The sequence below is a fragment of the Phalacrocorax aristotelis genome, chromosome 7 (genome assembly GCF_949628215.1).
Source record: "Phalacrocorax aristotelis chromosome 7, bGulAri2.1, whole genome shotgun sequence".
Taxonomy (NCBI): Eukaryota; Metazoa; Chordata; class Aves; order Suliformes; family Phalacrocoracidae; genus Phalacrocorax; species Phalacrocorax aristotelis.
Window position 1 is genome coordinate 12223492 of NC_134282.1, and position 26698 is coordinate 12250189.

Genomic DNA, 26698 nt, shown 5'->3' on the forward strand with positions numbered 1-26698 from the left:
GCGCGCGGCCGGCCCGAAGCACCTCGGAGCAGCCGCCGAAGCGCCGGAGCCGCCCCCCCCACCTGCACTGTGTGTGTATGTGTCCCGTCCCGTCCCCACGCGGCAGCGGGGAGTGGGGCGCCCGGGTGCCTGCACGCCCCGCGCGGCCCCGATCGCAGGCGCCAGGCAGGGCCGTGTGCCCGCGCGCCCCCGCGTTGCAGGGGCTCCGCAGCTGGCCGCCAGGGGGCAGTGGCGCGGCGGGCGGGGATTGGCCGGCGGTGGCGGTGGCGGGGCGGGGCGGGCCCGGTCCCGCCTGGCCGCGGCGGCAAGGAGGGAGGGCCGGTCTCTGCGTGACTCGCCCCCGCCCGCTCTCCCGCCGGGCGCCGCGGCGGCCGTTACTTAGCTGTTGGGAGCAGGCGCTCGCTGCGGCTTTCTCTGCCTAGGAGGCTCCGCCGCCGCTTCTTCCCCTCGCCATGTCCAAGGAAACGAAGAAGCCCTTCCGCCAGAGCATGGCCGAGTGGCGGCAGTTCGTCTACAACCCCAACAGTGGCGAGTTCCTGGGGCGCACGGCGAAAAGCTGGGGTAAGGGCAGCGAGGGGCAGGAGGGGGAGCGCGGGAGCGCGGCAGCGGGAGCCCCCCCGGGATGCGGCGGGCAGGTGAGGCGGCCCGCGAGGCCGCGGCGCACGCGCCCCGGTAACCGTTGCAACCGCCGCCGCCCGCCGGCCTAAAAATAGCTCCAGCCGTGACAGTGGCGGTGAGGGGGGATGGATATGGGGGGGGGGGGGAAGAAGCACCTCCCGGAGCAGGTGGGGGTCGGGGGAGGAAGAGGAGTTTCTGGGAGCGCGCCCCGAGCTGACTCACTCTCCTCCTCCTCCCGCCTCAGTACGTAAATGCAGCAAACGGGGCCCGCAGGCTCCTCCCCCGCCGGGTGTGCGGGGGGACGGGGGGGCCGCCCGGTGCGGCTGCGGCCGCACTCCGCCGCCGAGATGCGGGGCTCCCCCGGCTGACGGAAGCCTGCCGCGGGTGGGTCAGCGCAGCCGCGGCCCGTACCGCCCCCCCGACCCCCCATCACAGGAAACCGAGAATGAATGAGCGCGAATTGCCCTCGCGCTGCGAGGCGTTAGCTGCGGATCGGGGGGGGGGGAGGGGGAAATACCCCTAGACCCCAAAAGTTTACGAGCCCGGATTCCCGGTAGTCTGCAAAAGAACGATCGTTGCGCGTGATTGTGCTAAATTTGTTCCAGCGTAGGGCTTCTGGGCCTCTTATTTTCCTTAAACGACGCTTTTTAAATTAAGGTTCTCTAGTAAAGCTTGTGAAGGCAACGTTTGTTTTCCTACTTTCAGGTAGTCTTCCCATAGCTTTCCTCTGAGCTGGAAAGTGTGTTATCATAATCTCGTAGCTTCCAATAAAAATATTTGGATTTTCTGAGTATGTTTTCTCACATTAAGCAGTTGTATAAATGCTTAATATTAGGATGTTTCTTCAGTCCTCATGGGACATCTTTACTGACTTCAGAAAATGCTGCGTCTCCTCCCAAAACTTGGATGTAGTCGGGATATTTAATAGCTGTGCTTACAAAACCAACAAGAATCTCAGCGTGGTGTAAAGGAACGGGCCAATACATCCTTGGCCTTGACACAATCTCAATGAATACTAATGTTGAAATAGTGAGGAGGAGCCCTAAGCAGACTGTACATGGGGTGTGCTTTCTTTGCCGTGCCAATGTCTCCTGTCTATCAAGAGAGGGCCCTAGCGCTGACATGAGTTCTCCTCCATTCAGATGGAAATAAGAGCTTGCGAGCTACTCTGCCAGTTGAATAGCAAAGGAGAGGAAATTTCCACTATGCTGTTGTCTAGTGATCTTTCTGTACAGGCAGGTTTCCTGAAGTGCGTGGGCTGGATGAATGGGTGTATGGATTGCAGAAGTCTGTGTCGTGAATCTGAGGAGCACAAATGCCGTGGGCACATTAGAAATAGGTTGTAACTTCTTTACAAAAAAAAAAAAAATTTGTTGAAACAACATTCTGTTTAAACCTATCTAGTAGGATAAGTCACAAGGTTTCTAGTCTGTGCTAGTCCAAGGCCAATAGATAACACTTGAAATTTATATTACTTGGTAATTGAGTTTTTGTGACCAGCTCCCTTGATAAAAGATGTTTTTCCATGTTGAGGAAGTACATATAGGCTTAGATAGCACTTTGAGTAATTTCACTTCATTACTAAGTTTTCTTAAGTGGTTTAGGTGATTGGTATGTGGTTAGTGCAAGATACCTTTTCCTTAGCCTGGACATTAAGAGGTGACTGTTCAGCAGCACTACAAATTGTCGGTGGGCTTTTTTGCCAATATTTATTTGTCCTGGTGTTTTGTGCCTATATAATTATATAAAGTAAATTATAGTCTTTGACTGTTTTGGGGGGTGGTGTGTGGCTTTCTGTTTGGTTCTTATTTTTAATTGCAGAGCACTAATTGAGTGGCTCTGTTGGGTTTTGGTGTCGCTTCTGCCCTTGCTGTACTGGTGTGAGCTTAGAGCAGTCTCATTGACTATAGTTCCTGTTCTGTTGCCGGCCTCCCCTCTGAAAGGTGGGGACATAGAAGAGAGTTCTGGTTGCCAGTCCACTCGGCTATGGTGTCTCCAGGGGCAGCATAATAAGAATTCAGTTGGCTCTGGTTCTTCCATGCATATTTCTCTTGTCTCAAGACAGCTTCCTCACAGAAATAAGACAGAAGCAGTAGAGAAACTGTTAAATAATTTTTCACAGTCTGCACATGTTTTGCCTTAGTCTCAGGCAGTCCTGGGGGCTTATGTAAATTGTAACTGCAAGGCAGCCATTCTTTGTGAATCTGAGTGCTATGGCATTGGAGTACTCATCTTTATCTGCCACTTCCACACCAGGATTTGTAAAAAGATCAAACACAAGCAGCTCCTGCACTCATTTGTCATGTAACAGAGGTATGTTGCCTTTTAGAGTTTGGTAAAGAGTCACCTTTTACAGCTTGGCAAAAACCCTGTACTAAGCCTCCTCTTGCTGTAAAAAATGAGAGATTTTTACTTTACTTTTTGCAGACTTGAGGGATAATTCTGCTTGAATCTTTCACAAACCAGTATCCAACTCTAACAAAAAAAACCAAAACCACCCCATCAAAACCCTTACAATTTTAGTTATCTGGCATAATCATTTGTTGTATTAAAGAGACAGAAAATACTGGGGAAAAAAACCCTGTTGATGAGTTGGTGGTGTTCTCAGCAACAAGGCATAAGGGGTGCTAATAGTCCTTGCAGAGGTGATGGGAAGGGCAGTTGGTCCTGGGGTTCCACACAGGCTGTAATCAGGTAGGGCAAAGAAAGGAGAACCTGGAAGAGTGCCATGTGGGGCCTTACTGTAAGTAAAAGGAAGATTAGCATCTGGCTTTGCCTGCAGTGCGAAGGTGCTGTGCCTGCCTAGAATAATAGCAAGAACAGAGTGAGATCATAATGAAAGTACTGTAATGGGATGCTCACTACACACAGTGTAGTGTGCACAGTCTTACAATACAGACAGTAAACTCTTTTTACTCAAGGTTACAGAAAAATACCACCAACACCTTATTTTTCAGAAAGCTTTCCACCATGTCAATGGATATGCAGTCTTTTCAGTCACCATAACAAAAGATTCAGTTTTGCTTCTGTTTAGTCTTCACTGACTTCTTGCTGGGACATACAGCACTGTCAAAGTTTTAACTACTTCTCGGACTTCATTATTCTGTGTTCTTCATCAGTGTTTTGAGCATGGTTTTGTTGCGATTTAGCTTTCTTCACAGGTAGTCTAATGTTAAACATTCTGGCATCACCGCCTGCCACTGCAGTAGAAGTGCTTACACACCCAAGTTGTGAATTGGAGAGAGACACAGTGCACTTTTTTTGGATTGTGGCAGATGGACAGTTCCTGTAAAAACTCCTGCATAGCCAGGAATGTGACTGCAGTCAAAATCTTACTAAACTTTTCCATGATATTGCCTATGGTAAGAAATGAATATTTGAGAAATCAGTTAGAATGTTTTATTTTCCATGATGCAGAGTGCTCTGAAGAAGGCTTGCCTTCTCTTGTTGCAGGTATTAGTAAGCTCTGTGGTGCAGTGAGTGTGTTTTGGGGGTTTGGGGTTTTTTGTGTTGTACATGCTTAATCATGGCATTAAGCACTGACTTTTGTTGTTCTTTGCAAGTGTTGCACTTGACAATTTCTGTTGTTTCCTGAAGCGTTTAGCCATGTTATATGTGGAGCCCTGGCTTGTTGTGAAATAGACTGTAACACAAGACGGAGGTTTCATTTCTTCCTGGAGCCTTCCTTTCCTCTTTCTTCTTCTACCTATCCCCATCCCCCAAAATTGGAAAACAGTGATTCTCATGTGTCCAGGGAGTAAAGTTGAAACATGATTAGTGCCTATCTAATATGTATAGTTATGTTAGTTTAAGACAAGGAAATCCATCGGCAGGTGGACCAAAAGTCCTTGGTGTTGCTGGCATTGGTGGTGGTCACTAGTAACATTGCTTAGGTATTTAAATCTCAGTAGTTAAAGACACTGAAGAATGATCATGCAGGTGACAGCAACGGTGTGGCATGGAATCCAACAAACCATAAAGACAGCAGTTCATTTTCATTGTTGCAGGTAATGTTGCATAGTTGCTTCCACGTCTGTTGTGAGAGTGTTTATACTGCTACCTGTATATACCTACCTATGTATGACATACAGGTAGATCTGCCAATTGGGTTTATGCCAGACTGACATGCTTTTTTATCACCTTTGCCATGTAAAGTTTGGAAAGCTTGTACGCCTCATGGAAACCTTGCTTTCACCAGAGTCAGAAGTTCTAGTTTTCATAATGGAAAAGTGTTTGATCCCTGCAAATGGACTCCAGCTAATGATGGCACCAACATGTTGGTTCAGAAATAGTAATTCTCCACATTTGACTCTTGCTTATCCATGTGGTTAGGATATGAAGGAATTTGGGTACTGTGATGCCCTGGACAAAGCCAAAAAAAACCCCAAACCAAACCCCACCCCAAAAAAAACCCTAACTAGGTAAACTGTAGGGCAGAATTTTGGTTTTGACAGTTTTCCTTGTGTGATAGTTCTAGTGTCAAAGACTGTGAGAGACTCGAAGGGTTTGATGTAGCGAGATGTTCTGCGACAATTGAGTTGAGTTGCATGTGAGCTGTGGTAGCTGTACTTTCCTTGGAGTAAATGTGGAGGATATCTTTCTACTGTTACTTGGGTACATCTTGTTTCCTGACAAGAAATCCAGTGTTCTGTGAAGTTATTTTGGCAGAGCTTCTTGACAGGTTATGGCTTGTTCACTGTGATTAGCTTAGGATAATTAATGCTAATGAGCTCACAAAGAGCCACTTATTCAGTTTGGGGCTGTTGGAAGCTGCAGAGGAGTGTTTCGGTGTTTGTTTTTTCCCTCTTTATAATGTGGCATAGTAGTATAAATGGGGCAGTTCAGTGGTCAGTGTTCTGCAGTGCCTTTACAAGCTATATTAAAATCAAGATTAAAAATGTCTCTGTATGTGCGCGCACACATGATTTGCTGGACTGGGGGAGGTTAGTGGAGTTTCAGTGCTATGAATGGAAAGTCTTCCTAACGTTGTTACTGCTGCAGCTCCCAGTGGGTATGCTTGTGCCAGGAGGGGCAAGGACTCCGTAAGGGCCTGTTCACACTGCAGTCTCCACCATGGAGTTGATCACTGTGTTTTAGACATTGGGGTCCCTCTTGTTTTCCCTGGTATTGGCACACCCCCTGTGGGCATGAGGGCCCCCCAGGGACTGCCCATAGGTGGGTGGGCATCCTCGCCTCGACAGAGGGAGCAAAGGAAGAGAGCTTCAGCAGGCTTAGATCAGCTCTTCAGGGTGCTTCAAAATGAGGTCCAAGGCCAGTGTTGCAGATATGGTAGTATTGGCCCAAAGCAGTACTGTGCTTAGGGCCACGTCTGCTTAGAAGTGCACCACTGTGGTGCTGTTACACCTGTCAGTAATAAAGAAGTGTGCAGGGATTTTTTTAAATTTGTTTTTTACCTGGTGAGGTTAGGCGTCATCTTTTGGAAATTAAAATACAGATGTATTCTGAAATAGCTCAATCAAAAAGATTTCCCTGACTTTCTTGCTTTTGCCACAGAAGGTGTTCTTGTCTTAAATGTGAAACTTTTTTTCTGTTTCATTGGAACTGATTGATGAATGTCGTGGTCACTTGATTGAAAGTGCGCTTTTTTGATAGCTTGATGAAAGTGTATTCAATAATTTATTAACTTGTAGGGATCAAAATGAGAGCGGACCAAAGGTTTTGTAAGGGAGCTTTTTTGTTTGTTTTTTGTGATACCCAGAATACCTTGGGTATTAATCAGGAGATCATTGTTGTGTTTTGGATCCAGTTAAAGCAGCTGTAAGCTTGTAGGTAAAGCAGATTGCTGGTGTGCCAAATACAGATGCAGCTTCTGCAACAGCTTTTGTTGATTAGGATTTCTACTATTTGTTTTTATATACTCTCTTCAACTTCTAAATAGCTTCTCAATAGCCTTAGAAATAGTTTATAATAGATGTCTAGCTGTCTTGTTCATTATGGAGTAAGCTTTTCCTTGTGTTTGCGTACTTTGTTACTTCTAATCACTGCGTTGTATCTTGCATGTCAGTGGTTCCTAAATGTGTTTTAAAAAGCAGATTGCTTTCAGGTTATTGCAGATTGGTAAGTAACTTTACTTACTTTTACTTAAGAGTTAGGCTGCCTTCTGTCATCTTCCAGTGGACAGTGCACCTTGTTGGGGTACAGTCATTTTTGCTTTAGACTTTTCCTTTTCTATGGCCACTTACTCTGTCATATAATCAAGTGTCAGTGATAGAATGTTGCATAACAGTTTTGATGTGCTTTTCTTGACCTGAATTATTTCTCTTTGGCTTCCTGGTAGCAGCCTTATAGCTAGAATATTTTATAAAAATGGAATTTGCATCATCGGTTATGGTGTTGAATTAGAAAGACTTTGAAGATGGCTCAAGGTGGCTGAAGTTTGCTCCCTGTGCAAGCATCTGAATACTTGTATAGCTCTCATCCTTCTTGGCAATGTCTGTGCATATGTCCTTAAGTGTGAAGTGTTCAGTCTTAAAACAGAATCACACATTCTTTTTTTAGGTTAGTATTGTATACTTAGCGAACAAAACAATTTCTGTTGAATCTTAAATGTATTTTAATAAGTCTTCCATCCATATAGTATATATGTTTCATCTTTAGTTGGGAACTATCTGCAGGTAAACATAAATTTTAAAAGGTAATCTAATCATAATCATCAATATGTATTCTCAGAACTTCTGAGAACAAACGAAGGCAAACAGTGTGCTGCTTTTTTTTTTTTTTTGCTTTAATGAGATACACTAACACGGGTTCATCAGGGTCAAAAAAGAAATAATGCAAAAATACAAAACCTTGTTTGAAAACTTAGTAACTAAAATAATAAAGGCTTTTAAATGAGGGTTATCTAAGAACAGAAAGTCTTAGAAAATCTCTGCAGCTCATCTGAGTCCCTATCATCTCTAAAGTAAGACTAACTTTGGCCTGTTACCTTGTCTTCTCAGTAAACAACTGATCTGTGTACCCACAGTGCACGTCTGTGCATGCGTAATGAAAAGGGGCGGGGGGGTAAATCCACTTAATCACGGTAAGTTTTCAAGCCGTTTTCCCAAGTAGTATTCTCACTTAGGGATTTGTTGCAGCAAAGTGATGGAGAGGTGCAGCATCCTAATAAGCTGTTTCCTCAGGTTTTGAGGAGCCCTTCCTTATGCAACTGCCAAGTTGAAGCCAGTAACATCTGTGTAATTGGTCAATTCCACGAAGGTTGCCCGGTCCCTGAGGCAGAATGGTAAAGCAGGTAGATATGTTAGGCAAAGGCTTTTGATAAGTCTGAATAGAAGGCTTGGTTTGTTTTCAAAAATACACAGCAGAAAACATTTTCACCTTGACAAGTCTTGTGTACCAGAACGTACATGTGAATGAACGCTCTGTTTGGAATTCTCTCAACTATCAACTATGTTACTCAAGCACCAATGGCTTCCTACCTCCCCTGGATCCAGTGTAATAATTTTATCTTTTCACCCAGTTCTTTTGTCTTCCCTACAATCCTCTCCTTTCCAGATAGGGAACTATAATTCCCTTAAACAAGTGAAACTATTTCTTTTTTCTAATGGACTGCTTACTCATCTTTGCCAGCTTTCCTGTGTAGCCCAAAGAATGGTTTTTAATGCTTCTCTCTTAAAAATAGCGATGCCAAAATGTCCTGTAAATTTTAAGAGCCAGAAAGTATGAAGAAAATATTTTTGTACCCATTATTCTGCACTGTGCAATATGTACATGTGCTAGAGGCATATAGATTTATAACTATAATTAGGAGTGGCAAGGGACTGGGGGGTTGGAACCAAAACCAAACACTGTATTGCTAATTTCCCATTTTGATTTTCAAAATAGGTAATAGAATTAGCTGAAACAAAAATAGTAATTTTAGCTTTTTCTTTACAGGTTTGATCTTACTATTCTATCTGGTATTTTATGGCTTCCTAGCAGCACTCTTCACATTCACAATGTGGGTTATGCTTCAGACACTGAGCAGTGATATACCAAAATACCGTGACCGGATTTCTAGTCCAGGTAACAGTTCATTTATTTTTTCATAAACCTCTGTCCGGTTTAACAGATAAGTTTCATTTGAGAGTTTGTCATATGAACTGCCTATGAGAAACTGTGATTATTATTCAGTTACAGGTTTCGAAGGTAAAACTTGGTGTGAGGCAAGTTTATGTTTATAGCACAAATTTGGTCAGTACCTTTTTGTGTGTATGTGCTAACTTCTGCTGTTTTTTCTCTAAGTTCTTTTTAGTTGAATTTGTCTTGTATGTAGACCACAATTTTACCTGCACATCCACACAACATGCTGTTGCAGGAGTTGGATTATCATTTAAACAAATTGCTTTAAAGATGCTATAAACTAGTTCTCTTGGATCAGATGGAAAGCAACCTGTGATTAGTATTTGAAGAGAGTACAGGAAGGCTGTACTATGGGGGTGATCTGTCAAGAGTGGATAAGGACTATGATATGAAGGCATTTCCAGGGTTTTTGTTACAGTATTAGGTAGCTTTCAACTGACATGGAATGTCTGTGGATTCCAGGGGCTGCTGACCTATTCTGTAGGGATCCACTGAAGAGAGAGGGTCCTGTTTTATGACAAAGCACGTAACATGCAGCTGCCACTAAAAGTGGTGTCTTGCTTCCTGGAAGTACTGCTTGCTTTGTATACATGCCCACCCAGTTCCACTGGTGGCTGGTTTAAGGAGCTGTGTGTGACAGATTAAAAAAAAAAAACCTGCAGAAATAAAAATAATAAGGTGGTTGTCTTTATTTCTTTCCTTCTTTTTTTACTTTTTAATTTTTCTAACTATTGGTTTAAATATATCACAAAATTCTATCATTATAGGCTCTATTTTGGTGTATCTGCATATTGGAAAAAAATTAAGGATTATCACCCTGAAAGATTTAAAAGATGCTTCTGTGTACTTTAACTACACCAAATAGATTAACGTTTTCTAGTTACTGTTTCTGGAGAATGTGTAAGTATTTGAATTGCATATGCAACTTAAATGATTGGGCCATCTGAAAATTTGATAAGATCTCAAATTTTATAATAACTAGGCTTAGGGACCAAATTTAATTTTAAAACCCAACAAAACTAAATGGCTATGCATTATTAATATTTTGGTGGAAGTTAGATGGCATTATTTTTTAAAATACTTTTCCCTTTTTTGAAGTACAAACTCTTAAAATTAATCAGCATCTTGCAGCTGCATCAACACTTAAGATGAGAGAGTAATCTTTGTGTGAGCAAGTTGCAACTGGGCCAATATGATAAATGTCTCTGGATTCTGAACAGAATTTATTTTGATGTAGTGTTCAGGCCTTCTCTAAAAAGTGTCCTCTTCTTATAAGGGATTCTTGAGTTTTTGTGCTGTTTTTTTTAAGATAAGAATGGGCTAAGTGCTGGAAATAATAATAATAATAATGACCTGCTTAGTTAAAAGAAGAAAGGGGGAAAAAAGGCAAAAAAATCCAAAGCAGGTGGCTTAGTTGACCATTTCTCCCCATTTCCTTTGTGGTAGTTAGAACCTTGGAAGTGGATGGAGCTGTGACTTAATAGTGGACTTGAGTAACATTTTTTCCTCTCGTACCTCTTGCAGTTCAGGGTATTAATTTTCCTTTTTTTGAAATAAGTCATAAAGGATGTTTGTTTTAAAAAGTGCGTATGCCGCAATCAGTTTTTAATGTAAGAATTCCTATAACATGTCTGACTTTTTAATTAATTATGTTGTGACTAACTGTTATGTATTAGTAAAGTTGCTTATTTCTGTTTTAATGTTTCTCTTTAACTCTTTCATTTTTCACTTTCAGTGAAACATGTCATGTTCCTGGCTGTAAAACTTTAAATTGTAAAAAAAATTCTACACACAAAACCTGGATGGCGTAGGTCAAAGGTTTTATTCTTGTGTTAAACATACTCGGAAATCTCACAGTTGATTTATTTTATAATTGGTATTTGACTTGCATTTACACTGGGATATAAATCAATCAAATCCAGATGATTTAAAAACCTTTCTTTTAAATCCCGCTTGGAATTGTAGGATAATGTCATCTTTGTTACAATCCCAGATGTGATGCTAAATTGAGGCTGCTAATTCTGTTCCTCTGGAAGAGCCCAAATCCTCTATCTCTCACAGTCTATGCATCAGTCATTCAAATAGCTGCTTCTGTAGAATTTACGCTGTAGCCTCTAGGCAGACTGTGATCCATTGGAATTGGAGCAGTCCCTTTCTCTTAGGATGTTTCTGAAGCTCCCCTGAAGCAATACATCTCTTCAAATTATTGTTTCATTCATTGATGACTAGTTTAGTTACTTTGTCATATTTGCTTTGAAAAACAGCATCTAAGTCCTTCATTTACAATATAATTCTATAGATAACAGTCTCTTCTCCCCCAAAACCCCTTAGTGTGTAAAACCCCTTCAGCGACTTCTCAGCCCTGTTACTAATTATCTTGTATTTTGTTGAATCCCAGTTCAGTGTGGAGGCCAGAAGATGACTGTAATGCTGCAAACTAATTTGCAGTCAAAAATGGTATTTATAGTTTTAGATGGACTGTCAGTCATTAAGGCATTTAGTTGTCGCTTGCCTGGAAATAATTAACTGCTGCTAATGCAGAAAGCAGAATTTATGATTTATGTGAAATCCTACAAAAAAGGTAGAGTGAACAAGCATTAAATTATATCTGGGTTTTTTTAGAATCTGAAAGATGTTTCTAGTAAGTTTCTAGTATATACCTTTATTATTTCCCAGTTCAGTGTACTGCCAGTAATTCCTGCTTTTGGATGAGAAGCTTGGTCATTTCTATAAGTGAATCCTTAATAGATCTGGGCTGCTTCATTGCACTTTCTGTATGCTTTCCAAAAGCTCACTGTGACTGATTAACTATGGTAATGTATTAAGAATCCAACATAAAGACAATTTATCTGACTTTCTTCCCAGTGTAGTCTATCTGCTAAGATTAGACTTAGATTATCTTCTAAATGTTTGTTTTGTATAAAGAAGGCCTGATTTTATTTTTATTTTTTAATTTGGGGAGATGAATTTTGTTTTCTGCCTTAAATTTTATTCATTTGGGAATCTAGTTTTAATTGGTTTTGCCAGAGGATAGGAAACTACGTGGCATCCTAAGCTGATAAAATTAGCTGCTGCTATAGTTGCAGCTTCTTCCTGTGTGCCAAATTTGATGTCATACCGTTTTAATATTCTAACTTAGAAGAAAACTAATCTAAAAAACAATAGGTTGGGTTGTTTGCTTTGGGTTTGTTTTTCTCTTTTGTGGAAGTGCAATGTCGGTTCTGAGCTATATTTGAAGAGACAGATGCATGGACACTCATCTGTTCATCACAACTACAGCGCTTTTATCCGTTCTAATTATTTATATTAAGTAAAGAGTTACATTAAGGTAGTGTGAATAAAGTAATCAATCATACACCCTTTTCTGAACAGATTTAATCTCTTCTGCCATATCTGGTGATGTAGTACTATTTCATCTGCTACTGAAGCTGTGATGAATGATAGTAGCATTAGGTATCCATGTTAGTGACAACTCCTGATGGTGCAGGGCTGTATATATTAGCAGATAGTGTGCCTTTTGCTTTCACCTGCTACAAAAAAAATCCCTAAGATTTAACTCTGTACCTTTCTTTACCCGTATCCTGGGAAGAAGGACAGGTCACCTCTATGAAGGGCCCAAACTCGTTGTCAGTGTCTGCCTTTTTCATCCTTCAACGCAAAGCTGGACTTCAGCCTTCGGTAATCTGTGTCCTTGTTTCTCCTGCCGGTCCTGGCTCCCTGGCTGTAGATCGCTCCTGTTCCAGTACCCGCAGCCAGCATCTGAATGAAGCCAGCCGTAGGCCCCGCTGCAGCAGCCGGGGGAACCCTGACTGCTGCTGTGTGCGGAGAGTTAGCAGCCTGGGAGGCAGCTCAAGAGTGATCATAGTTACCGCAGCCTGACTAAGGGGTACCCCTTCAAGTGACATGTGTGCAGTGGTTTGATAAAGCTTCTTGTATTCTCCATGAAACAGATGGTGTCTAAACTTCCTGTTTAAGGAGGAGGAAAGGACTAACAGCTAACTTGGCTTGTCTGTTTTGATTGAGAAATCATTCAAGCCATCTTTATGCGTTATAAAGTTTTTAAAAATCCATTGTTTCTTGTGGGTTTCTATGAGATTAACACAATCAGCTTCACTCTATATTGCCTAAAGTTTTGAAGCATAGCTTTAACTGAAGGCTTTCTGGGTGTGGTTTTGGGTATTGTGATTTTTTTTTTTTAAGTTTAATTTGCTGAATACGGAAAGTGGGTGTGAATCAGTAAAATTCTTTGAATGTGATTGAGTTGCTGATTTTGCTATTCCTAATCAGTTGGGTTTGGTTTGCGAATTGCAGTTATATGTTGGATTGAATTTAAATATTAATTAATGTAATGTTGATTTTGATAAAACCTTCAAACAGAACTACCTTCCAGTACTGTGGAATATAGGGGTAACGATGTTTCTCTACAGATAGGTATTTTCCAATTTATGGATATGATTTTTGAGTAGGTTAGAGTGGTGTAGGGAAGAGAAGTTGTTCAGTTATTTACTTGCACTTTTTCTTTTTAAGGACTTATGATTTCACCAAAGCCAGACACTGCATTGGAATTTTACTTTAACAAGAGTGATGCCCAGTCATATGCAGAATATGTTTCTACACTTAGAAAATTTCTTGAATGTAAGTAAGTTAGTTACAATTGCCCGAGTAATTCAGGAGTCTTAATGTGGAGTGTATTAGTTTCCTTTTTTGCTTGTACTTACCAATTGCTAATGAAAACTGATGCAAGTTCAGGCTTACTCTAGACATGTGTTATTAAAGTATATACTTCATAGGAAAAGGTAAGCATCAACACCTGTATTGGACAGGGAGCCTGAGCATGAGCAATAGTGGAGTGCATAATGGAGAGTTTTGGGTCCTATTCCAGAGTTTTGGTGACATGGTTGTTTAAATACCACAAGATGCAGAAATTACGTATGCCAAAAGAATTGAATGTAAAATTACATAGGTCATGTATTTGGAGGCAAAGTTTATCAAGACTTAACTGATCAGTCTTCATCTGGATGGCCTGGTAACTGAGTGAGAATCCTTTAGTCCTAAGAACTTGAGTGTTTGCCTGTTTAACAAACGAGGCACACAAAGATTAAAGTAACTGCAATTTTCTCATTTTCACCCTGATACACATTATTTAGGGGCAGAAATATTAAAACATTGTATTTAGAACATGGAGAAAAGGTAACACAAGACAAGACTGAAGGATGGGAAAATCACTAGTTTAAGTCATACGTTATTTTTTATATGTGCCTGTATGCATGCTTTATCTAGAAATACAGAAATCAATTTAAAATATTAGTAAGTTTAGCCCTTCAAAAGTTGTATGTCAGAATTGAGGAGTTGCTGTAAAATCTCACCTGTGAGCATGAGTTGCTTTGTTAGCTACACAAGCTATACTTGACTCTATATGGATTTGTAGTTTTGGTGCCTACTAAAAGCTTCTATGAGTAGGTTTTTCTTTCAAGGTCTCTTCTCTCAAGGGTTCCTGGGAGGAATGCTGCATTTCATGATTACGTGCCTCTCTTCCAGTTCAGTGGGTTTTGGACTTTTGCACTGGGGATGAACTTACCGTTTTCCGTTGTACTTTGTTTATGCTTAGCTGGGGACAGGGTGTAAGGGAGGAGAACAGACCCACAAAATGTGTTCAATGTGAGGAGACGAGTGTTTGTGACAATGGGATCTGTGTACTTGTGAAACACAAGAAAGTGAGAAACAACTTGGGATGTTAGTATAACATCAGTTATACTACCTCATGTAAATGTGGAGGCAATTTAATATTAGTCATTGAAATACTTGAAGTTTTCCTGTGTGTTTTATAAAAAAACCATGTGCAATGGTAAAACTGGTTTAGTTTCCAGGTAAAACGTGATTGATTATATTTTAATATATTATTAGCTTAGAATAGATAATTAGCTTATAATTAGTTTATGCACAGAAATTAGTGAAGTGCTGATTATTGTTATGATTTGAAAAGCAGGACAACATTTTCTTTTGTAATACTCTATTTCATTCAACTACAGTGCCATTTCTTGATAGGTTTTGAAAAAGCATGTGTTAAGGTGGATGTAAGAGATGATGTGCTCTGAAAATTGTCCTTTGAGAAAAGTAACAGCTATAAATGAGATGTTTAGGTAGGCTTCTGCAGTTTTTGGCTACTTGTATGCTTTATACCATTGATTTACAAGCTGTTTCTGTTTCATAGCATATGATGATTCAAAGCAATCCCAAAACATAAACTGTACAGCAGGAAGGATTTTTGATCAGAATGATGTTGCTGTTAAAAAGGCTTGTCGATTTAACCTCTCTGAGCTTGGACAATGTTCTGGAAAGGAAGACAAGACCTTTGGCTACTCTAAAGGAACTCCCTGTGTGCTTGTGAAAATGAACAGAGTAAGTGCCTACTTATTTTTTAATTCTTAGGATAAGTGCTCCAAACTACCACTGTAAGAAAAATGACTGTAGAAAAGGACTGAAATGCATGTTCAGTTTGTTTCTTAGGATATTTGCGTTTCTGGAATAGTGTAATTTAGTGAAATGCCTAGCAATTCATGTATTTCAGAGATAAAGCCAGTATTTTGAGAATTATAATACTTACAAGTATTAGTACAAGAAAGTCTAAATATTTTAACTTTTTCTCCTTTAGATAATTGGATTAAAGCCTGAAGGAGAACCACATATACAGTGTACATCTAAGGTCAGTTCTGAATGTAAGAAATAAGCGTGTAGTTAATTTTCCTTGTGATTAGGGTGAAAAGTGAAGTAGTATACAGTGTCAGAGCTTTTATTTCACTCCCTTTCTTGTTAGACTTTGTACTTTTTTCTTGTTTTCATCATACTGTATGTCTAGTTTAGTTTTAGTGTCTTTAATTTCTTCAGCATACTTATAAAAATACTTTTTTGTTCTTTCATCTTTAGATGTATTTGAAATACTTGGCTTGCTTTAGAGTTGAAGAAAATGCATACATGTTATTTGTGGTCATTTATTTATTGTGAGTTGTATTTTGTTTTCCCATTTCATAACTTATATTTTTATTTTTTCTCCATGCTGCAAGTGCACCTTAGACAATTTTATAAATGATGGGTAAGACACAGTGTGGAAACTAATGTTACTGTTCAAGTTAAAGTTGCCTTCAAATCAAGTATAAACTACTTCCAATAACAACAGCTAATTATGCATATTTGTTGTGTACCAATGGATTTACACAGAATGTTTGATGGCAACAATAATTACTTTGACTTCTGCATACATTTCCTAGACTGCTTTGGCAGCAGTGAAAGCCTTGGTAAGTTAGTAGCTTGAACAAGGGATGGAGTCACAGCTTTTAGCTTGAGGTTACTGATAAAAATGTAGGCTGGGAAATTGAGACAAATGGATGAAGGCAGGAACGCTTACACTTAGGTACCTGTGGTAGGCATAAATTTTGATACTTGATTTTTGTGAGCCTTTGAAAGTTTTGATCTCCCCATGACAGTGTTACAAGTAAAGGTGATTCCTTTTCTTATTTAAGACAGATTTATTTGTGTCCATTCTTAAAAAATGCTGTTCTGTTGGATGAAGTACTTGTTTCTTTAGAATAAAGCAGTTAAGCACCTTCTACTTTTACTACCACTCTTTCTTCTTTGACTTCTCTAGTTTATAGTTTTTTGTAATGCAGTATCCCAAACTGGACAGAAGTTTGCCTCTAGCTGAGGTATTGCTAATGACAGAATTTTCCCCTCTGTCATCACATTGGAAGTAATAATGTCTCTTGGCTGAATTTGTTGTTGGTCATATATTAGGTCTTTATTTTAATCATTTCACTACTTAGATCTATCTTTTGGTTATTTCCCAATCTGTATTTGTATATGTGATTTCTTGGAGTTCTGTGCTTTGAATTTCATGTTGCTATTTTTGCTGGGCCCCCCAGCCCCCCCCCCCCCCAAATCTTTCATGATCATTTCAATGGGATCGAGTTCTCTGAAGTGTTTTGAACTACTTACGGGTTGGTGCCATCAATTAATGGACTTCCCTTTACCTCTCACAAGTCCTTGTTGAAAACACTGAATAGGGTCCAGGACTGTCATCTTAATTTCCACCTGAAATGCCTTGTGATGTGCTGAAAACCATTGTTCAAGTGATTTATAAAATACGATGGTAATCCTATTTTATGATGATTGTATTTCTTCAGCTTTCTTCATGGATGCTCTATGAGACAGTGGTAAAAGCTATACTAAACAAGTCACAGATTATGCTTTTCTTTATCCTCATAGACGATTTCACTAGCAAAAGAATGAGTTTGATAACAACTTGGTTGATGATGGTGGTGGTTTTTGCTATTTTTTTTACCCTTTGAGATACTTTACAAATAAACAATACTGTATGTTATGGTATGTATATTCTTGCATCCTCTTTCTTTAAGTACAACGTACTGATTTTTACCATATCCGGTTAGAATTTCTCTGATATACACAAGTGTGGTGTTTTTAAATCGTAAGATTATTTATCTTATTAGTTCATTAGTGACTTGCAGGGAAAATGCTTGTCAGGCTTTGGCAATTTGAATGTATCTTTTATCTTTGATTAGCCTGTTCTCACCCGAGCTCATCATGATTTACCTGCTTAGGAAACTTTTAGTACTGGCTACAGCTCATCCTTCTCTCTAGACAACAAAGCATCATCATCAACTGCTTCATTTTTCTCCTTCCGTCTATGCTTTATTTTTACAGACCTTCTGCTTTCTGTTATGCTCTTTGCCTATTGAAGCTCTTACCTGAAACTTAAAGGATTACTCTGTTTTTCACATCAGCTTATGAGGCCTTGTTTCCAATTCCGTTTTTATTTCTTTGACTCTTTAGGATATGAGTGCTGTGTAATGGTTGCTTACTCATCTGCAGTGGATAAGGTGAATGCTTACCTGGAAATAATATCTTGTGCCTCTTCTGGGTCTTGCTGATGCAAGGATGTGAATTGTGACACCCTTGTGCGCACACTGGAAGGGTGAAGGACACCCAGTAGGCTTTTGTGGATTTTGCAGGGGAATTTATAACCACATTGCATCTGCCAGTGTGTTTGAATGTTCCCTAAATACTGCCTCGTAATTTGTACTTCTCTATTGCTTCCCTTATTCAGAGTGTTTACCTGGTCTTGAAGTAACTGATGTCTTCTGTTGTGGTGGTTTGGGGTGGTGTGGGTTTTTTGTGTGTGTTTTTTTTTCTTTTCTTCCCCCTTCTGTGTGGCTGTCAGCAAATGTGCATTAAAATAATTCAGGGTTTACTGCCAAATTCAATCTAGGTGACATGCATTTATGAAAATAACCCCCCTCCAGTGGATATTAGCATCATAGAATATATGAGCATATCTGTGCAGTTCACAGCACAAGTGCAACTTACTAGTAATTTTAAAATTTATGTCAGAAATCTTTAACATCTGAGTGACAAAGATGGATTTTGCTTAAAAGGTGATTTAATTGAGCAAAGCAGAATTCCTGCTGTTTTATTCTCCTCATTATAGAGCAGGGGTTTTTTTAACCTGTAGATTTGCTGTTTACTAATTTTGCTTTCCCCTTCATCTCTGTTTTTAAACATCTCTTGTTCTCTATAGTTAGTTTTATATATATTGAGAACAATTTGGAGAAGTGTCGGCCTGGACTTAACACAGTCTGACTTTTAAATGGGGGAAAAAAAATTTTTGATTAAGACGACAAGTCTCTCACAATACAAAATAAGATTAATGGCTTCTCTCTGTACATGCTGCCAGTCTTTGCCACATGAAATGTCACTGAAGTTTTTCACTTTGAAATTTATGTTCTTCAAGCATTCTCCTGTAATTTCTGTAGGTTAGGGAAGTGAGTGTTTGCAGAGTCAGGCACTGATTATAAATGGTTCTGCCTACTGCACCCTGGAGGAACTGAGCTGCTCTATTCTTGAGGATCTCCACAAAGAGGAACAAGCTGAAAAGGATTGTGTTTCCAAGAAGTTTGAAGATCAGCATTTTAGGCCTTTCATTTAGGGCTGGGGGTGCGCAGTTTCATGTGCACTGGAACATCTTGCAGCAGTATTCTTTCAAGTTAAAACTACCTTTACTGAAAACTAGTAGATTTAGTGCATGGTATTTTTTTAACTACAGAAAAGAAAAATAGCCTTAATTCCAAAATATTTCTGCTATTTAGTGACCATCTTGACTTTATTTAGGTATCGCTTTCTAGTTTACATGAATGAAGAATGGCTGTATGAAGGACACTATGTACCTTGCTATTGTCAACATACTCAGCATCTGAGTTACCTGGCTTTTTGTGACAGAAATCTTAGATGTTTTACAGTTTCTACTAATGGATACTGCTCTTCATCTTCTGCAATGATACCATTTCTTCTTCTGAAATGATTAGACCACTCTTGCCCAAGTTCTTTCCTTCGGTCTTTGTACATTATTTTAACACCTGCAAAATTATTCTTTCTAAGACACAGTCTTAATAAAGACTTCCACCTCACTTACTGGGTCTATCTGTCCAGCTAAGCGGTGTGATTTTTAGATTTGCTGACTGCCTGCAACTCTTTGTGGAAATTATAAATGGTAAGCCGAAAAAGCGACGCTCGCTAATGGACTGATTCTTGAAGCTTTTCAGCAAATGTGGCTTGTTCAGGTGTTGGGTTTTTTCTTAAATTGTGTAGGGATATTAATTAGGATTAATTCATTATTAAAGAAAACACCACAGCAGTTGCATGTCCTAGAACCTCTCTGCTATTGCATTAATAGCCTGATGCATATTATGTTTAGGACTGCATGCATGCCGTGTGTTTAGCTGCTCCAGAAAGTTCTACTTCTATTTATCTTCCTTATGTTATTCTGTATTCTGATTTTTTTTAACCATTATTTCAGAAATATATTTGAAAAATGAGTGTGTTCAGCTGGATGAGCTTTAAATAAAATAAAGACTAATGGTAAAAAGCAACATGTCGACTTAGTAATTAAATTTGCTAGCTCCAGGTCCAAAATATTTAGTAAACGTATATGGAAGAATTGCAATAATTTAGGTTGCAAAGGAAAAAGAATGTGGCCATATCCTAAACAACACACTGTATGTTCTTTTGAGGAGCTGAGGAGAAGGTATTCTTGAGCTGTGGTTTATTCTTTGCTATTTTTTGGTCTTTGTGCTCCTCTTTTGCTTAGTTCTATTACTGCAGTTGTTTCCTGAACTTTGTAGTGTATCTTTTTAAAACTGCAGCTGTTGTATATGGTAGTAAAGAAGAAACAATGAAAGCTACTAATGCACTTTGAACCTGTGAATTACACTGAACAAGCAGTGATGTTTGAAGATACATTTAGCATTTTGGGGGGGTTGTTTTAGTGGCATTTCCCTTATCATATCCCCATATCATGTTTACCTTATTATACAAAGTCATGTTAGATGTAGACATTTCCTAGTGGTTTGAACTTGCAGTAGTTTGACATTCTACCAGGTACACAATCCTGAGAAATATTTTATATAGGGATATGTATCTGTGTATTGTTATGCTGGTAGCCTGGGTCTGGGACAGCTCAATCATATAAACGGGATTTTTTGTGTATCTTACAGATTGGGTGACTCCTTAGTCAAAAATTAGGCAGCAACTTTGTAGGTAGCTGCTTATTACAAGATTTGGGATTATAGGGGAAAGTCTAGTGAGAAGGCCTGCATACATATATTGGTCCTCTAAGGTGGCAATGACACACAGAAACTCTAGTAACATCACCATTTTAAACCTGGGTTTCCTTTTACTTCCAAGTAGTATTCCAAGGCTAGCTGAACAAATGTGAGGAGTAGTACACTGTTGCAGGGAAGGGGTATAGTTCTTTGTGAAGGGTTGTATTGTCCCAAATTTGAGAGGCTTAAACATCTGGCTTTAAATGGAAATTAATCTTTAACTTCAGTTTAAATATGGATGTGCTCTTGCTTCACCAAAATATACTGACTTGCTTGTGGATACTTGGGGTTTTAGCTTATATATGGGGTTGTTTTGGTGATTGTTAAATTATTCATTGCAATGAATATCCTCTTCCCCATTCCCCTTTTCTTTGACTAATAAGGGAAACATGAAGGCAAGCTGTCTTGACTTGATTACTAATTTAAATACTACTGTCAGTAATCCTTGCTGTAGCAGATGTGTGCAGCATGTAACTGCTTGCAAAAAATCTATTTTGGAAGCTATTCTAAGAGTTTGTAGCTTAGTTGCCTCTCTTTTAGGGATCTTGCACTTTATTATTATAATGATATATCATTATATAGGTTATAATTCTAATTTTGTATTCATTTTTATGCAAGCAGATGTTAACTTCTAATTTCATTGCTATCTCCAATCACAGGAAGAAGGCATGGTTGAGATAAATTATTTTCCTCCTGAAGGCTTGATTGACTTAATGTACTTTCCATACTATGGGAAAAGCTTGCATGTAAGTATGCCTTAATGATGGTCTTAATTTTGTAAATGTTTTGTTTCTGTTTACATTTACAATTACTAATATCAGATTAATTCTGAAGTTTGAACTTTGTAATGAGGTACTCCTAAGGAATATTAGAAATGCTGCAGAAAATTCACAGTGCTTGATGAGATTAGAGATGCACTTTAGCAGACATTAGGATAATGCCCAGTTTATTTCCTTAAGAAGAAGCTGTATACTAGCAGTGTTAAGGGCATCTGCTGCTTTTTGGTCACTGATATCTGTTGGAATCTTTTTGAATGTAGGGAAAGGCAGGAAAATTAAACTAGTTCTTCAGATAACAATACAGTTTCTAATAGTTAATCCCTCTGGTTTATGTATAGGCTATTAAATTTATAATTTAATGCTCTGTTTTATGAAGAAGCGCTTCAAGGTAGCAGATTTTTAAAAATTTTCCTATTTTTGTTTTTCTTTGCTTGCTTCATCTATGCTCATTGTGTTCTGACATAAATTTTATTTATCTAATTGAAGAACACTTACATTTTAAAAAATGCCAAAGCTCACTACTTTACGGACACAGAATATGTAGAGTTAAAACTCCAAGTTCCTTTTCAAACTTCAATTTAGTTGTGTTTTCCTTTTCTTGCATCAACTTGTGTTAACTACATACAGAAAATACATACTTTCTATCAAATATATTGCCTCTTACTGACCAGGTTATTTAGTCTAATAAACATCCTAATAAACTGTTCACCATTTAAGATAAAAGTACTTTTTAAACATGAATCTGTTAGATCCATGATATACCGCAGTGGTTGTTTGTAATTTCCCCGAAGTGATTTTTGTACTAAATTATTTTGATCAGTTATTTTCCCAGTACATACTTGGAGCAGTTCATAACCTTTTTTTAATCCTCACATGGCTTTTCCTAACGAGGAAGGAGTTTTTCTTCAACGTTTGCTTTCATGTTACTTATGGGTAGTTCTATGGTCTCCGTTTTGTTGCCAGACTTTTTGAATTGGTAAATCATCCATTTTCTTAGACTTAAAAGGTTAGAGAAAGACTCTTAACCTGTGCTTTCAACAGGCAGAGTAGGTACGTACTCTGTCCCCTCCTTGGAATGGTAAAATAGGGAAAGAGAATACTGCTTCCCTAGGAAATCCAAAATACAGCATCAGTAGGCCTTGAGGTGTCAGGAGGTAGTTTGTACCAAAGGTGGGATGAAGAGCTTTCCTGACAGAATTCCTGTCTTGCTGCTGTACTGACGGAAAAGGAATTACTATGAAAGGAGAGTAATGAAGTCAGGCAGAACTCAATGATAATCCTTACTTGATTTAGGTGATTAAGAAGAAGCTTTACTTTTTTAAAATTAATTTTTCTATTTTAATTTATTTACTTTTAGGGCTTTTTTTTAGTTTTTGGTTCAATGCCCTTTCATGTTCATTTTGTCATGTGCAGTAGGGGCTATAGTTTGAGGGATTCTTGCTTATGTGAGGCTCAATTTTTTCACAATATACTAATGTTACGAGAAGAAGAGGAAGTAAGAAGAGTTGTGAGAAGTGGAGGTGTTTGACTAGGTCTCAAGAGGCTGGATTGATTTCTTGGCTATAGAACAGAATTTTTGTATTGTATCAGCATCTAATTGTTGAATTACTTTATTCTGTAAATGAGTTAAGAGGATCTAACTAATCTTGCTGCCCTTACGCTAAGGTGGGAGCCATAAAAATACTGATATCTACAGTTTCATGGTCCAGAATGGTTATTTGCCTTTTGCTGCTCAGCACACTGAGTCCAACTCCCTGACCTGAGGGAATGTTACTTTTTGTAGATGATTGGTATTACTTAATGAGAGTGCTGATTCTCTTCTCCCCTCCCACCAAATTTTATGTTGAGTAAAAGTCCATTCTGGTATCATCTGGCTTCAAAATATTATTGAAATTTGTGTACCTATTTGAAAAATCCTGGCAATGAGAAGACTTCTCTGAGGAAACACAGGAATTTATTTCTGATTTTTAGAAAACCCAGTTAGTACTTGAAGTATGATACCACCCTTACAGCCAGAGAGTTTTCAGGGTGCCTTGCCTAGCTGCATTTCCCCCTTCCCACAGGGAAATTTATTTCAATCTACTTACTAGTACTTCACGTTAAAGATTTTGGCACATCAGCTTTAGTGCCATCATTCTTTGTAAATGAGAATTTGAGTATTCTGTAGTGTTTTCTTTGGTAGAGGAATAAGGAAGATAGCCTAATAATAACAGAAATATATTAAGGAGTTTCTTAAGATAATGAAGAAAAACTGAACACAAAATTTTGTTCAATTAAATTTTAAGGTATATACTTGTACAATACTGTAGTGTCACATTTAGTCCACTGCCTTATAGGAATTATTATCAGGAAAATAAATTTGCTTAATCAGCAGTCAGCAGTATTGACCTAAAAATATAAATAAATTATGGAAATAACTTATCAACATTGGATGAAATGCTGCTTTAACAGTGTATAATAAATATTTAATTCATAGGTACTTCACAAGAGAATTCAAGTTGTCCTAATTGAATTGGACTTAAGAAATAATACTGGGTTGACAAAAAAATTTCTGCATTCATTCTTAAATTTTAATTTTTATTATAGGGGGTGGGGTCAAGAATTACAATTGTTCCACCAAATATGATTGACCCAGGATACTGTCAGAATGTTCAAAGAAAGGCTTCTCTGTAAAGCTATCAAATAGAGAGCACATTTTAGAACGGACTGTTGCTGAACAAGTAAATGGGATAGAGTGGAAGGGAAGTTAGTTCACTAGTATTTGTTGAATCATGCTTGTGGCAAAAAACCACTTAAAACTGTGCTAGAAAAGCTGTGTTCTACAGCAGATTAAAAAGAAAAAAAAAACAAACAAGCAAACAAACCCAAAAAAAACCCACCAAAACCCAAACCAAACAGAAGAGACAATGGAATGAATAGGAAAGATGACTGTCACTTCAGAGGCTGTTTCAAGCAGAGGTTTCTGGGAAAATTGGACCCAATACAATAGAAAGGGGTAAAGTCATATGCCTCTTGAAGATATTATCTGTTACTTAAATTAGGTGAATGTATTAGTTAAAGAAATAGTATGAAGAATGTAGACCTGACTGACTAACTTGGGGGGGGGGGGTGTGGGGGGTGTGGAGGAAGCACTACCTGAGTCAGACCGTGCTTTGAAAAGTTGGGTTCTTAATTAACTTTTTTCTGAACTGTTCTGATGGATTAAATGTTAATTTATATGCTAACTTACTCTGGTATCTCAAGTATTTCCCCCGTCTTTCTGTTTAATAGGCTCACTATTTACAGCCTCTAGTGGCTGTTCAACTAGCAATTAACTCCAACAGTACCAAAGAAGAAATAGCAATTGAGTGTAAGATCCGGGGCTCACCTAATTTAAAAAATGAAGATGACCGTGACAAGTTTCTGGGACGAATTGCATTCAAACTTCGGATGACTGAATAGCAGGAGTAAAAAACTCTCCGCAAAGTAAACATTGTGTTGTCTGTTTTGTATCAGCTGGACATGCCATTCTAGCATATGAGACCACCTTGGAGAATGTTAAGGTGGTTTATGGCGTTCAGGGTAGCATAATAATATGCTTCCAAACCGTGTGTTTAAAATCCCTAAAAATAAATGCCTATCCTGCTTTTGCCTGCCCCGTTGGAACAGTGTACAGACTATAGTTATGTCATAGGGACCTGTAAATAGCTGGTGACCTTTGTCCTGTTCTAAAATGTGGTTTTATCCCCCAAGTGAGTGTCTCAAGCTTAATGTGCTGTGCTATGTAAATATTGTACTGATTTAACACTGGTTTAACTGTCATATCTCAAGCTGACACAGTTATAGGGATAAATAATAAATGGTACCTGATTGCCATTGTGATTTTTTTTTTTTTGTAAGAGTAAACACCCTCAACGTAAATTATGTGTATGGGAGTGGGTGGGTGGATGGATGGCTGTGTGGAGATGCCTTAAATTGTAGACTGGGTGGCATGGGAGAATTGAAATGGATTTTAAGAGTTGGTATGGATTTCTGAAAGTAAGTGCTCAACTAGTACTTTAGTGTGCTTGTCACTGTGCAAGTATTGTGTACATGTAATTCCTGGTATAGAGTTTGGTATTCTAGCTGAGGAACTGAATCTTTGTGTTGTTAATTGCTTGCAATATGTGGAGCACAAATAAAATCTATACAATATTTTAAAACTTTTTAGTTCAGAAATATCAATATACAGCAGTTTAAATTGTTTAGGGTCTGGGGAAGTTGTGCAACAGAGCTGCTTGAAAGAAAAGGCCTCACTGTTGTGGGAATAGGCTTTCATTTTCCAATTAAAAAATTTCCGGAAGAACTTCTGTTTAAAAAAAACAAAAAGGATTGTCTTGATTAAACATTCCTGTTTAATTTATGTACTGTTTCATTGCATCATTTTAACATGCTTCATGTCTGCATCTGCTCTTTCATCTTGGGTTTTCTGGGTATTTCCTCATCTGTTTAAAAAATTGGTGTTTATAGAAATATCCTGTTGACTTGGAGTGGATTACTTGCAGTTTAACTTAAATATTTTTATTAATCTAGTTGCTAAAATTACTACAAATAGACTGGTTTGTGACTGCTGCTCGCATTAAACCGAGTTGATGCATTATATTGGGTTATAACTTCTGTAGTTGTGCTGGCATGGGACTTGTATTACTCTTCCCCAGGGTTTTTGTCTGGTTTTGGTCCTGTTTTTTTTGAGCACATGGTCCATATTCTGATGTCATCTCAATATTAAAGACCACAGCAAATCAGTTTTTGTGTAAATACCTGTATGTTCTGCTAGTTAGGCCTAAATTTGTTACTTAACATGCTTTTATGCATAATTCTTATACAGATTTTTAATATTTAAACAAATTAAATTAATGATTACTAAAATTCAAGATCCAGTCTTAATGCCCTGCTTTGAAAATGTTTGAGGCCAGTCTAAGCCACATTAGTGCAAATTTTTTTTTAATACCTATGGAGGCTTACTCTGGTGCGCAGTTGGAGGAAGCTGCTCTTAGTGGGACTTGAACAGTGTCTTGAACCTCATTAATAATAGATTTTTACTGATCTGATACCATTCAGCATGCTTTTTTGTTGTCTACAAAAGAAAAAATTGTTGTTTCTACAATATACAATGGGTACTTTTGTAATAATAGCATGCATTAATACTGAGTAAGAATGTTCTTTCAAAATATTTCATTACTAATGTTTTAAATCATGCACTTTTAGAGCTGGGATACCTGAGTTCTTGACGATATTACAAATTGCTTTTCTGTATATTAATACTGCCTGAAAGTATTTTAATAGCTGTGAGGGAACTTGAAGTGTAGATGTTGCATCTGAAAATGAAAAGGACTAGCTTAATGTTAAAAAATTTTCACATTTATGTTCACTTAGGAATGGTAAGAAGTTCTGAAGAAACACTTGGTTTTCGAATTAGATGATTTTTGCAACAATTTCTCTTGACTTATCTATATAGACAAAGCATGAAATGGCAACTCTTCACCAGCACTTTTCAGACAGGTAGAACTCAATAAACTCCTGTTCTCCATA

At 38.5% G+C, this 26698-nt stretch overlaps 1 protein-coding gene across 1 annotated transcript; it reads left to right on the top strand.

Annotated features, from left to right (window-relative positions):
* The first annotated feature begins 269 nt into the window (after positions 1 to 269).
* On the top strand, positions 270 to 26698 carry ATP1B3 (ATPase Na+/K+ transporting subunit beta 3). Its single transcript, XM_075098829.1, has 7 exons — positions 270 to 561; positions 8515 to 8643; positions 13228 to 13335; positions 14912 to 15099; positions 15353 to 15403; positions 21029 to 21115; positions 24419 to 26698. The coding sequence occupies exons 1-7, from the start codon at positions 453 to 455 to the stop codon at positions 24587 to 24589; spliced, it is 843 nt and encodes a 280-aa protein (XP_074954930.1). The 5' UTR covers positions 270 to 452; the 3' UTR covers positions 24590 to 26698.

Excerpts from the sequence above, each read along its gene's own strand:
- ATP1B3 (XM_075098829.1), top strand. The coding sequence starts at position 453 with ATGTCCAAGGAAACGAAGAAGCCCTTCCGCCAGAGCATGGCCGAGTGG. Across the intron at positions 562-8,514 it reads GCGCACGGCGAAAAGCTGGG|GTTTGATCTTACTATTCTAT; the intron begins GTAAGGGCAGCG and ends TTTTCTTTACAG. Across the intron at positions 8,644-13,227 it reads TGACCGGATTTCTAGTCCAG|GACTTATGATTTCACCAAAG; the intron begins GTAACAGTTCAT and ends TTTCTTTTTAAG.